Genomic DNA, 12271 nt, shown 5'->3' with positions numbered 1-12271 from the left:
CCTACCGACAGCGTGCATGGGAGTGTGTGTGTGTCTGGCAGAGCTGCTGGGTACCCTGTCAGGGCATCGGAGTCTGGGAAAACGGTCCCAGTCTGAGCTGTGGCCAGTCCCTTCAGTACCAGGTTTACGTTCAGGCTCGGTGGGTGGGTTGCGCTGCCCGCAGATCCTCACAGCTGTTTGCCCCTGTCGCTGGTGTCCTGGGGGCACTAGCCAGCCAGCTGCTCCGGGGGTCGCTGGGTAGCGTTGCCAGCAGTTGTCTCACGGAGTTGTCTGCAGACACTAATAATAATCATCGTCCGGCTCAGCCTTTGAGCCCAAACCCCTCCTCTTGGCTCCTGTCCCTGCCTTTCCTCTCTTAGACCCTGAGCACATCTGGCTGGCAGATGGGGAGCGGCGAGGGGGACACCTGCTGTTGTTCCTCATCTTATCTTTGCAGCGACTTTTGGATGCAGCCTTTCAAACAGAGGGGACGGAGGAAGCGACGGGGCCTTGGATGATGGCGGGCAGCCAGCGTCCTCTGTGTGTGCGGTGGATGCAGGGTGCAAATGTCGGCAAAGGCTCCCAGCAGGCAGTTTGGAACCACTGGCCCGGCGCAGTGGTGGGGCTTAGAAATTAGTCCTGAGCAGGTCTCAACCCCAGTGTGCCAGGCGCTGCACAAACACAGTGCCCCAGTGAGTGCACAGGCGAAGCCCGACATCCTGCAAATTCCCGTGGGCTTCATGTTGCCCCTGCGAGTAATCCCACCGCGCTCGCCACAGCACGGAAGCAGCTGTGGGGTCAGGAGACTGGTTTGGCCTCATTTGCATTCTGCTGTGGGAGAACCTGAACCCAAATCATTCCTGGGCTCTTGAGCAGAGACCACATCGCCAGCCCCAACTGTTCAAAAATCCCGAGATTGGTTTTAAAATCATGAGTAGGGCTCAGTGCTTGTCGTGGAGGTTGCGGATTCTGTGACTTCCTGCGACCGCCGTGACGTCTGCAGCGGCGTGTGTGGCTGACCCGAGGGCTGCCCAAGCAGTTGGCCCCGGAGCCAGCCACGCTGGCCGCTGCTGGAATGGCTCTGCAGCCAGCCGCTCGGGTGACCCTGCAGCCAGCCGCTGCTGGAGTGGTCCGAGCCCTGGGGCCAGCCATGCTGGCCGCTACTCTGGTGGCCCTGGGCAGCAGGCCCTGGGGACTGCCTGATCAGTGGCCAATGCGGCTGGCCGTGGGGACTGCCGGAGCAGCGGTCCCAGGGTGGCCAAAGCAGCTGCTGGTCCCCCGGGGCTCCCCCCATGGTGACAGCCAGAGCAGCCACTAGCCCCCCAGGGCTCTCCCCTGGCAGCGGGCCCCCCGAAGCCCACCACCACCACTGGTGCCATGAAGTCCCCCTGGCAGCGCACCCCCACCCAAGACTCAATCAGGGGTATTTATGGTATAAGTCATGGGCCGTGATTTTTTGTTTCTTGCCTGTGACTTGTTCATGACTAAATTGAAGCCTTAAGCATGAGATTCTGTAAAAACAATAGATGTGGTGTTCTTTTATTTGCCTTCTGCTCTTTGAGCCTTTACGGGGTCCTGGGGTCACATTTTGAAGCTTTTTCCACAGCCACACGAGGGCTGGAAATGTACTTTTTCTTTAAGAACACAGGCTGGAATCATCACAGATCCACTTGACTCCAGGAGCTGGGGCTTTAAAGAAAACAGCCAGTATCAGGAGACTCATGACAAACTCATGACACTTGGCAACACTGCAGAGAGCAGGGAGCAAAGCTTAGCTGGTGACTCTGGAACCTGACCACCTGCCCCTGGCCACTCCATCATGCCTTCCCGGAGCAACACTAGCCCTCAAAGAGGAGGACGTTCTGGTCGCTAGCAGGGGGCGAGGAACTGAGCGACTCCTGGGGGTGTGTCTGTTTCCTGCTCAAAGTTTCTTTGCTTTGGCAGCCTCGGGGTTGACTTTGAGCCAGTCTTGGAGCGAGAAGAGCGCTTGTGTGTTCTCTCCTCCTGGGAAAGGAACGAAGAGAGCGCGAGTGAGCCTGTGAGCGAGCGAGAGGGAGAGGGCGGGGGGCATTCTCACTCCGGTTCCTCTGATCCCCCCCTCCCATCCAATTTTCATGTTAATACCTCATCTCTGTGAGCTGGGACCTCAGCTGGGAGAGGCTACAGTTGCTACTTTGCCATCTGTGCTTCTGATTGGGCTAAGGAAGGGCCAGTAAATACGGGAGCGTGGCTTTTCCCTCCTAAGGGCAGGGCTCGGTAGAGCATTAAGCTTTTAATTGAGGTATAAGTGTCTCCGTCCAAGGAAGGGGGCACTTGTGCGGCGCAAGGCTCTGGAGCAGACGGCTGCTGGCAATCCATGCAGCTGGATTTACACGCACAGGGGGAGACCAGCGGCGAGCGGGCAGCGCAGCCAAAGCAAAATGCTTTTAGGTAAGTGAAATGCAACTTTCCTTTCCTCGTGCTTCCAACAACGGGCAGCCTGCGCTGTGGCCTTTTATGTCACGGCGACGTGAAAGCTTGGCAGTCCCCTCCCCAGGTTCCTGTCGCGGTCGGCTTTTTAATCAGCGGGAAGTGGGAAAGCTGTTCGCTCAGATTGTGCGGCAGCTGGAAAATCGAGGGTGGGTTTAGAGGGAAGCTTCTCATGGGTGCATGTTACGCAGAGATCGCAAAAGCTTGCACCAAGCACTGGGGGGTGGGTGTTTGGCCAGTTTTGCAGCAATGATGGCAAAGAAATCGAACTAGGACGAGAGCCACGAAGGGATACCTGCGAATGGTTCGGGAAAGTCCAGGCTGCTAACATCCCAGGTGCACTCCTCTGTGCAGAGACGGCGCAGCCTTTAATCACCCAGCCACCTGCAACGGGCTTTTATAGAGTCCCCTGAGCCCAGAAACATGAAATCAAATCAAGGTGCAAGTTGTAAAAACTGTCCTGTTTCCTCCTGATCTAAGGCCAGTTCAGCTCAGATTACGGACCCCGGAGTGTGTTTCCCCTTATGAGCTTGGCCAAAGGCTTGAGGGTCAGTGCAAAAGATCCTGATATGAACTATTGTGCTGTCAGGAAAGAGCCGAGGAGACTCACGGAACTTCCTGGCTTGGAAATGGTGCCTGGTTATAGGAGCATGATCCCTGAATATCCTCTGCCTAATTAAACCTGTCGGATCCTCCCTGAACCCCTCGATCAGCACCGTGCAGTCCTAAACAGCAGTTTACAAGCCAAGTGGATTCATATCCCTCCCCATTTCCATCCCTCGAGAACCCATTTGAACGGCGGTTGTATCTTTGTAATTAGAACCAGTTCAGTCTTGCATCAGTACACGCTCAGAATGGTCAGCCTCCCCCCAAACACACGCGCACACCCTGTTTCTTCAGCTCCCAGCTTTTGAATTTTAATCACCGGTGGCTTTCAAGCTGAGCTTGATTCACTGCAGCCTATTGATTTTTCCCAGGGCTATGAGAAACAGGTTGCATGCTGACGTGAGCTTTATTTCGTCCTCTCTTTTCATTTGGGGGTCAGCTTTTACTTTGGCGCATCCTCCTGTGTCTGTTTTGCTTGCCTGGAATATGAGGCCAGTGCGCTGTGCTCTTCATATGAAATGAGGTTTGGTGGGGGAGAAGACAAGGCAACGGCTTTGAGGAAAACACAGTTAAAAAGCTTGCAAGAAGCTCTGCTGATCCTGGTTAGTTGGTGTTTTCTGGCTGCAGAAGGCTCATCGAGTCAAGCTGCAGCGGCAAATAAAGTGTAACTGGAACGCTTGTGTACAGCCTGGTTTCGCTTACAGACATAGGAGCCGTGGTTCTGTGCTTTGAGTATTATCACTGTCAACTTTCTACAATGCCGTTAAATGACACAGCTTTCCATTTGCATTTCACGCCCATGTCTTACATTGTTGTTTTTGTCGTCAGTGTTATGGATGTCTGTACAGCTGGGATCTATAGGATGGTTCCTGCACTCTCTCTCTCTTTATGTGTATGTGTGTGTGTGTATGTATATATATACATATACTGTATATTTATAGATTGTTACTATATCACGTACATGGGCATGTTTATGTCTGTGTGTGTTTTATAAGACGGTTGCGTCCAAGGAAACACGGATGTTATTAAGCTGCACATCTGGCTGGGTTTTTTTAACTACGGCATTGCTTGTCAGCTGCCTTGCATAGATCACTTTAATTTTTTTAATCATTTGAAAAACAATCCATCTTTCATGAGCTGTCTTTCCCTGTGTTTCTGGAACAAGTGACAGTTCTCAGGATATTTATCTAGGATATTTGTTAGTCAAAGCAGGTTTTAAAAAATATAGCTTGCCTTTACCCTTGTTGCTTAAAATATGTAACTAATGTTCTGAAATCTCGACATTTTTATTTTTTAAACTTCAAAATACAAACTATTCTGTATTCTGGCACATGATAACACGCTTCCTCTGGATATTTTCCCTTATTCGCCACCACCTGCCTGTTCTACTTTCTATTTCCTTTGCCTCTCTAATTTTTCAATATTCCACCTCAAATGACAAAACAATGAGAATAATTTTACTCCAGAAAATTTCTTACCAGAGGGTACTGTGCAATAAAGTAATGTATCCTATCAATGCCTGGTAGTTTAATGGAACCCTTTGTATAGTATCGTATTCCACTGGGGTACCCTGACATTTTGGAGAAAAGTCCAGGACTGCAAAGGTTTTGTTAGCATATATTCTGTTGGCCATATTTATTCAAGTTTTGTTTACTTCCTGACATGTGTAAAGTGTCCTCCTCTTCTGAAGCGGTGTTTTAAAGCACACAGAGGGAGAGTGAAGCCTCTAAGCCAGAATGTTCTGAATATCTAAAGGATTTGAATAAAAAAATTCTATTTTCCTAGGACATTTTAGGGCTAAAGTGCTAGCATGTGGAGTTAAAAGCTGGCCATGAAAGTTCTTAATTAGCCAAAGTGTCGAGTAACTTTGTATTGATGCATGGGTTCTGCAAGGTTCTCCACCAGTGCGTCAATTATTAGCTGCATTGTAATTAAGGCTTTTGAATCCTTTATGAGGCTTTGTCGTTGTTACCACTTTGTCAAATTGTCGTACTTCCACCAAAGTCAAAGGCCTGGCGACTGTTTACACTAGCTGTGGATCTGCCCCGCTTACTCTTTTTGATTTTTGTCTTGACTGCTGCAGGCAGGAACCCTCAACAGGTTTTTTAATTTGTGTTTGTTTTCTTAATAGAATGAATATGAAATAAAACGCACCCAAAGTCAGAAAAACTTTAAATTCTCTTACGGCTCAAAATGATGCTGAGCCCCGTTGTCTCGGGCCATGCAGACGTTTGGGCTGATGGCCCCACGCTAGCTGCTGAATGAGTTGTGTTGCCGTGCAGGTGCTAAAGCTGATGGCTTGTGATGAAGACCTTTGCAGCAGCACTGTGCCTCGAGGGACTTGAGTGCATCTCGTTGACTCCAGTGGGACTACCCGCGTGCTGACAGGCAGGCATCTCCTTACGGGCCTGGCTGAAATGTCCATTGAAGTCAACATTGGCTCAGGCACTTTGGCTTTGGGCAGGTCTACACTTAAAACGCGGCAGCCGTGCAACCATACCACTGTGGCACGTTAGTGACGTGTACCTGGGATTAGCCCGGATTCAGCAGTCACTGGCCAGCGACTAGCATTAGCGGAGCCAGGGTAGACAAGGGAGGCCACAGCTTGCAGTTCAGCGAACCACCTCGGTCTTGAGCAGGGGTGGGCTCAACTGATGCAAAGTGAAACGTTGCCTGTTTGCACTGCGGGTTTGCAGTGGCGCAGCTGCCCCGGTCGCTGGACTCCCGCTATAGAAGTGGCCTGGAAAAGCCGGCAGTAGAATGGGAGTGTCTAGGAGTATGGTTGAGGGCAGCACTGCCCCTTTGTGACGGGGTCAGTCGGAGACTGCTGGCGTGTGGTAGCAGGAAGCCACGTTGTAAATTGCTGGGAGGTGTCGTGCTCGGGTTCTGAAGACATTTGGGGTTTATTGATTCATATTTTATTTGGCTGCTTTTAATTGACTGGGTACTAATGCTTTCTGTTCTCTCCAGAAGAGTAATGTCTCATTAAACCAATAATCTTCCTATCCATCTGCAAAAGGGCCTGCAGTTATAACGCTTTCTCAGGAACATCTTTATGTGTGGATGCCGCAAAAACCAACCACCACTATTATCTCCCCACAAACGGCTTCTGTTTTTACTTCTCCATTATTAGCTACCTTCAAAACCTGGGGATGTTGCTCTTCTGTCATTGCCAGGATTTAATGGAGGAAAGAATTAATCTGGATGCGTTCTCAGCATAATGTCAAATGCATCATTTTCCATCCCACTTCAGTTGCGGGATTTGGTTTTCAGGGTCTCTTCATCAAATGCTGGAACCTTGCTTTTTCTGGTATTCTTTGGGGCAAATTTCCCCAGCAGTTACTTTTATCAGAGGGGGCTAACTCTCGGAAAGGTCTTGGGGGAACATCCATTTTCTAATTTCAGCACTCAGCTGTCTTCTTAAAAGGCTGTGCTAGTGAGTCTATTGAAGCACATTTCCTCTGCGGGCAGCCCCTTTCATAGATTTTTAACGTCGGGGCAGGGCGGGATCACTTTCGACTTTTGTATAGCCCAAGCCAGAGGATTTCCCCCGGGGATTCCTGCATCAAGCCCATATCTTCTGGTTGAGCTAGAGCAATCTTGATTTAAAGATGCCAAGTGATGGATAATAATGGATTCCTAATAAGTATTTCGAGCAAACCTGAAGGTTGTTGAAATTTTTAATAAATTGTGCTCCTGATAGCAAACTGAAGAGCCCTCTCCCACTGTTCCCCGTACTTCAAGAACTAGCTGAAGCAATCTCAGAACTGTTAACAATTATTTTTCAGAATTCAGGGAGAATGGGTGAGGCCCGAGAGGACCAGAGAAGGGCAAACATAGTTCCTATCTTTAAGAAGGGGAACAAGGAGAACCTGGGGAATTATAGACCCTACTTTGATACCTGGAAAGATACTGGAACAAATTATTCAACAATCAGTTTGTGCGCATCTAGAGGATTATAGGGTGATAAGGAATAGCCAACATGAATTTGTCAAGAACAAATCATGCCAAACCAAACTAATTTCCTTCTTTGGCAGAGTTACTGGCCTGGTGGGTAGGGGGAAGTAATGGGCGTGATGTGGCTTGATTTTAGTAAGCCCTTTGATGCAGTCCCACATGGCATTCTCATAAGCAAGCTCAGGAAATGTGGTCTAGATGAAATTGTGCACAGCTGGTTGAAAGACCAGACTCAAAGTGTAGTTAGCAATGGTTTGCAATCAACCTGGTATCTAGTGGGATCCAGCAGGTGTCAGTCTTGGGTCTGGTACCATTCAATATTTTCATTAATGACTTGGATAATAGAGTGGGGAATATGCAGATGACACCAAGTTGGGAGTGGTGGCAAACCCTTTGGAGGACTGGATTAGAATTCAAAACGATTTTGGCAAATTGAAGAACTGGCCTGAATTCAACAAGATGAAATTCAAAAAAGTCAAGTGCCACGTACTTCTCTTGGAAGAAAAAAATCAAGTGCACAGCTACAAACTGGGGACTAACTGGCTAATTGGTTGTACTGCTGAAAAGGATCTATGGCAGGGATCTTAAACTCAAATCACCACAAGGGCCACATGAGGACGAGTACATTGGCCCGAGGGCCACATCACTGACACCCCTTCCCCCGCTGCCCCCGGCCCCACCCCCACTCCACCCCTTCCCTAACCCTATTCCAACCCCTTCCCAAAGTCCCCACCCCAACTCTGCCCCCTCCCTGCCCCTATTCCAACCCCTTACCCAAATCCCTGCCTCTTCTCTGCCTCCTCCCCTGAGCGTGCGGGTCCCCGCTCCTCCCCCCTCCCTCCTGGAAAGTGCTAAGCACCGCCAAACAGCTGTTTGGCTGCGGGAAGCGCCTGGAAGTAGGCAGAGGAGCGGGAACGTGGCGCGCTGGGGGGGGAGGGGAGGCAGTAGGGGAGGGGAGCTTGGCAGCCGCAGGAAATAACTCGGGGGCGGGGAGCTTGGTGGGCCGCAGCAAATAATTCCGCGGGCCGTCTGTTCGAGACACCTGATCTAGGGCGTTATAGTGCATCACAAATTGGAGCTGAATCATGAATGGCTGATCTCATTCTGGGGTGTATTAACAGGAGTGTTGTAGGTTAGACACGGGAGGTAATTGTTTCACTTTGCTCTGCTCTGGTGAGGTCTCAGCTGGAGTCCTGTGTCCAGTTCTGGGTGCCCCACTTTAGGAAAGACGTGGACAAAATGGAGGGAGTCCAGAGCCGAGCAACAAAAATGATCCAAAGCTTAGAAAACTTGATCTGGGAGGAAAGGTTAAAAACTGGGCATGTTTAGTCTTGAGAAAAGCAGGCTGAGGGGGTCCTGATCACAGTCTGCAGACATGCAAAGGGCTGGTGTAAAGAGAAAGGGGGATGGTCTAGGTTTACATGGTCCTGTCTCAGCACAGGGGGCTGGATTTGACGGCTTCTTGATGTCCCTTTCAGCCCCACATTTCTGTGATTGTCTCATAACGCTCTTAGGCAGGGCCGGATTAACGCAGGGGCTTTAGGGGCTGCAGCCCAGGGCCTCAGGCTAAGGGGGGCCCCCCCGCAAAAATAAATCAGTGGTCACCAACCTGTCAATCCTGGAGCCTGTGCCAGTCGATCGCGATCTCCGGGCCGCTAAAAGTCCAGTGGCGCAGCAGGGCTCAGGCAGGCTGCCTGCATGCCGTGGCCCCAAGCCGCTCCCAGAAGTGGCTGGCTGCTGGCACATCTCTGCAGCCCCTGGGAGTGTGGGGGAGGCGGCGCCGCACGCTGACCCCACCCCCACTACCATCCCTACAGCATGCGGGCATGGGCAGTGCATGGGGACATGCTGTCCCGCTTCCCCCCAGGGGCACGCAGAGATGTGCCAGCAGCTGGCCGCTTCCGGGAGCAGCGTGGGACCATGGCATGCAGGCAGGCAGCCTGCCTGAGCCCTACTGAGCTGCCAGCTGGGAGCCGCCAGTGGTAAGTTACTCCTGGCCGGAGCCTGCACCTCGCACCCCCACCTACACTCTAACCCCCTGCCCCACGTCAGAATCCCCTCCTGCACCAAACTCCCTCCCAGAGCCCGCACCCCTCACCCTCTCAACCTTGTTCTAAATCCACTTGTCTCTTTCTGTGTGTGCCCCTAAACTCTTCAGAGAGACTCACTATGGTCTAGTGGGTGGGGCACTGGCCTGGGCATCAAGAGATCTGGGTTCTGTTCTTGGCTCTGACCCTGACCTGCTGTGTGACTGTGGGGAAGCCACTTCCTCTGGCTGTGCCTCAGTTTCCCCTCTCACTCAGTCTTGTCTAAACCTCTTTGGGGAAACGACTGTCTCTCACTGAGTGCACTGCTTAGCTCCAGTGCCTTTGGGTGCTACAGTAATAGAAATAATGAAGAACAATAGTAGGTAATTGAGAAGGCACTGCAGCAAGAGATCTGTGTGCTCCCGCAGGTGCAGGCCAAAGTGGCGGGAGGGAAAGGAACCTGCTTAATTTGCTCTGAATCAGTTATTTCACCGGAACGGTGAAAGAACCACAATTTAAATTTCTTTCCTCCCTTTTCATTTCCGTCAATTATTCTTTGGCTGTAACAAATTGGACTCGGTTAGAATTTATAAATTAAACAGAGCCTGGAACAGAGGCTGAACTGATCGGGGGATTGTTTTCTCTTCTTTCATGAAACATTCCTTCCCCTCCACAAAGGAAAAAAAAGAAGGGGGGAGGGGTGATGAGGAGGGGAGAGAGCCTGCCTCAGGGTGTAAAGGAGACAGAATTAGGATTTGACAGTTACCTCCTCCTTCCTGACTCTGCCCCAGGTCAGGATTAACCATGCGTCTTTCCTCTGTTGAGAAGCTAGTTACCCGCCACAAAGTTGCATTCCTCTGAGGAGACAAGTCAGATCTTTGCTCCAGTGGTTTGTGTGAATTCAGGGAATGAAGGCTGTCCAGGATGAAATCCCAGAGAACTCCTGGTCACCTTGAAAGGTCACCAGGCCACCTTGAAAACACAGGAACTCCAAGCCCCTCCCAGGTGCAGGGGGGTGGGGGAGATTGATTTTAGGGATGCATTTCTCAAAGCCAATTTCCAACTAATTAGCTGGTGGTTGAAATGGCCGTGGTTACAAATTAAGATGTGCAATCAAAAAGTGGCATTCTCGGTGCTTTATTCTGCACTTTGAGAGAGGAAACTCCTACATCTAGAGAGATTTGAGCTGATTTTTGCTTTTTCATCATCATTTTTTGGCTATATTATTCCTAAATACGATTTGCTCTATAATGCTCCTCCCTAGCTGCAGGGGCAGCAAAGGCAGCGAATTGCCTTGCAAGAGCCCGTAAGGTGTTGTGAGGCTGGGAGTAAGATTGAAGTGGGAGGAAGTGCAGGGGAGGACATGATCTGATTCAACAAAAACTTCCCTTGTTGCTGGGCTGCGCCGCAAGGACTGTACATCCAGGCTCCAGCTCAGTGAACGATGAAGTGCTAGGACAGGCGAATATGATTCAGTCCTCTAGCAATGTCCGGGTTTGGGTGGGAGGAGGAGGGGTTCAGAAGGCCCCTCTGGCATTCTGCGAAATGTCATGAGATCACGGCCGAGTCGGGACAGGAGTTGCTTGAAAAGTCTGGGCATTTAAGTAAATAGAAGAAATAAACTCCCCAGCCCCTCCTCCTCCTTCCCGCTGGCCCATGCTTTGGCGACCCTTGGAGGAGATGGCTGAGTGGGTCAGAGCTTGGGAGAGCTGACTCTCAACGGGACATTTCTCGTCCTGCTGCCTGCACAGACCCTGGGCTTTGGGGCAGAGCAGTACTGCCAGGAGGCAGGTTAATCACATACACAGTGACTGGGATGCTCCGAAACAGCCTGGGAGGTTGGTTCCAAGAAGCTGCAGTCGCGGGTGGCGGACTCTGTGGGTCTGGTGCTAGGGAGGCAGCGAGCTAACCAGGCCGCTTGCCCAGTAACCTCTCTCCGAAGAGCTTATCTGGTTCCCGTCACCGTAGGATCTGAGCCTCTCTACTGTCTTTGTCCTGCCGACAGGGAGTGGCGGTAATTCCTCATCTGTAAAATGGGGCTGAGACCTAGCGCAAGTGACTGGCCCAGGGCCACACCCAGAGTCTGGTGGAGCAGGAAACTCACCCTGGGTCTCCCCAGTCCCAGACCACAGCCCTAACCACTGCTCTGCCCTTCCTCCGCCAGGCGTCAGCAGCTCCTCCCTTGTAACAGCTGGCGTGGGCTTGTTGTGTCGGCAGAATGAAAAGGGCTTTGACTCCAGCAAAGGGCTCCCGCCGCGCTGCGCGTCTGGGCAATGTGTGCGCAATAGCCGCCAGTATTTTTAATTCCCCCCAAAAGACACCGCGTTGGGTGCTGTCTCCCGCGCGGGTGGGGACTCCCTTCATAAGCCAGCTGCCTGCCCGCCTCCTCCCACCCTTCCTAACACGCCACGACTGGGCTCCGAGGGCTGCCAGGACCGAGCGACCCAGCCGAGGAAGTTCCAAAATGGGCGGTGGCATTCGGGGCTCCTGCCGGTCTCAGGCATGTCCCGGGGGGCTTTCCCTGGCTCTGATTTGATTTTGGAACACAGCCTTCCTGTCGCCGGCTGCGGGGTGGCTTGGTAGAAATCCTCCAAGCTGGGCACTCTGGGGCCACTGGCACCCATGCTCACGCCTTCCCCTCTTCCTGAGAGCCGCTGGCGCGAAATGTAAACGAGCTCCAGCAGAAGAGCACGTGGATCTCTGCGCCACTCGTTATCCCTTATTAGTGCCCAGACGACAGAAGCATCTTGTGCCTGATCCCAACAGAGAGACACGTCGGCCACAGTTGGTGATGTTATGCCGTGAGGCGGTGTTATGTATTACTTTGCTTGCCGCGTGCTCGTGTCACAAGGGTTTGGGTGCGTAGGACCATAGACGCTGCCAGTCTGGATCAGACCCCAGCTCCATCTGCTCCAGCATCCTGCCTCTGACAGTGGCCAGTACCAGGGAGTTCAGTCGAAGGAGGCAGTTGTGGGATAATCTGCCCTCCAGGGAGGTCTTACCCTGGTCTCTAATACATATTGGCTGAAGCCCTGTAGCACGAGGTCTCATATCCCTTTCAAAAATGTTGTTGTAATTAATGGTAAGAACTGTGGATGTCTTTATTATCCATATCAATGCCCAGTACCTTTCAGAATCTTTTTGAGTTCTTGGACTCAACAACTTCCTGTGGCACTGAGTTCTGCAGTCCATGCTGGGTGAAGGTGTGTTTCCTTCTATCGATTTTTCATCTC

General features: G+C 51.4%; 1 protein-coding gene across 5 annotated transcripts in view; it reads left to right on the top strand.

The window, feature by feature from the left end:
• Positions 1-12271, top strand: part of ZNF385C (zinc finger protein 385C) — a 186541-nt gene that overhangs the window by 103769 nt on the left and 70501 nt on the right. Inside the window, exon 1 of one of the 5 annotated variants that reach the window (XM_043536782.1) lies at positions 2099-2409. The exons of 3 other annotated variants lie outside the window; for them this stretch is intronic. In XM_043536782.1, the coding sequence (XP_043392717.1) occupies positions 2400-2409 (10 nt within the window). In that variant the 5' untranslated portion in view covers positions 2099-2399. Of the gene's footprint in view, positions 1-2098; positions 2410-12271 lie in introns of those variants that run through there. One more of the 5 variants, XM_043536783.1, reaches the window with a different exon arrangement.

The sequence above is a fragment of the Chelonia mydas genome, chromosome 27 (genome assembly GCF_015237465.2).
Source record: "Chelonia mydas isolate rCheMyd1 chromosome 27, rCheMyd1.pri.v2, whole genome shotgun sequence".
Classification (NCBI taxonomy): Eukaryota; Metazoa; Chordata; order Testudines; family Cheloniidae; genus Chelonia; species Chelonia mydas.
Note: the sequence above shows the minus strand (reverse complement) of the source record. Positions and strands in the feature narration are given on the sequence as shown.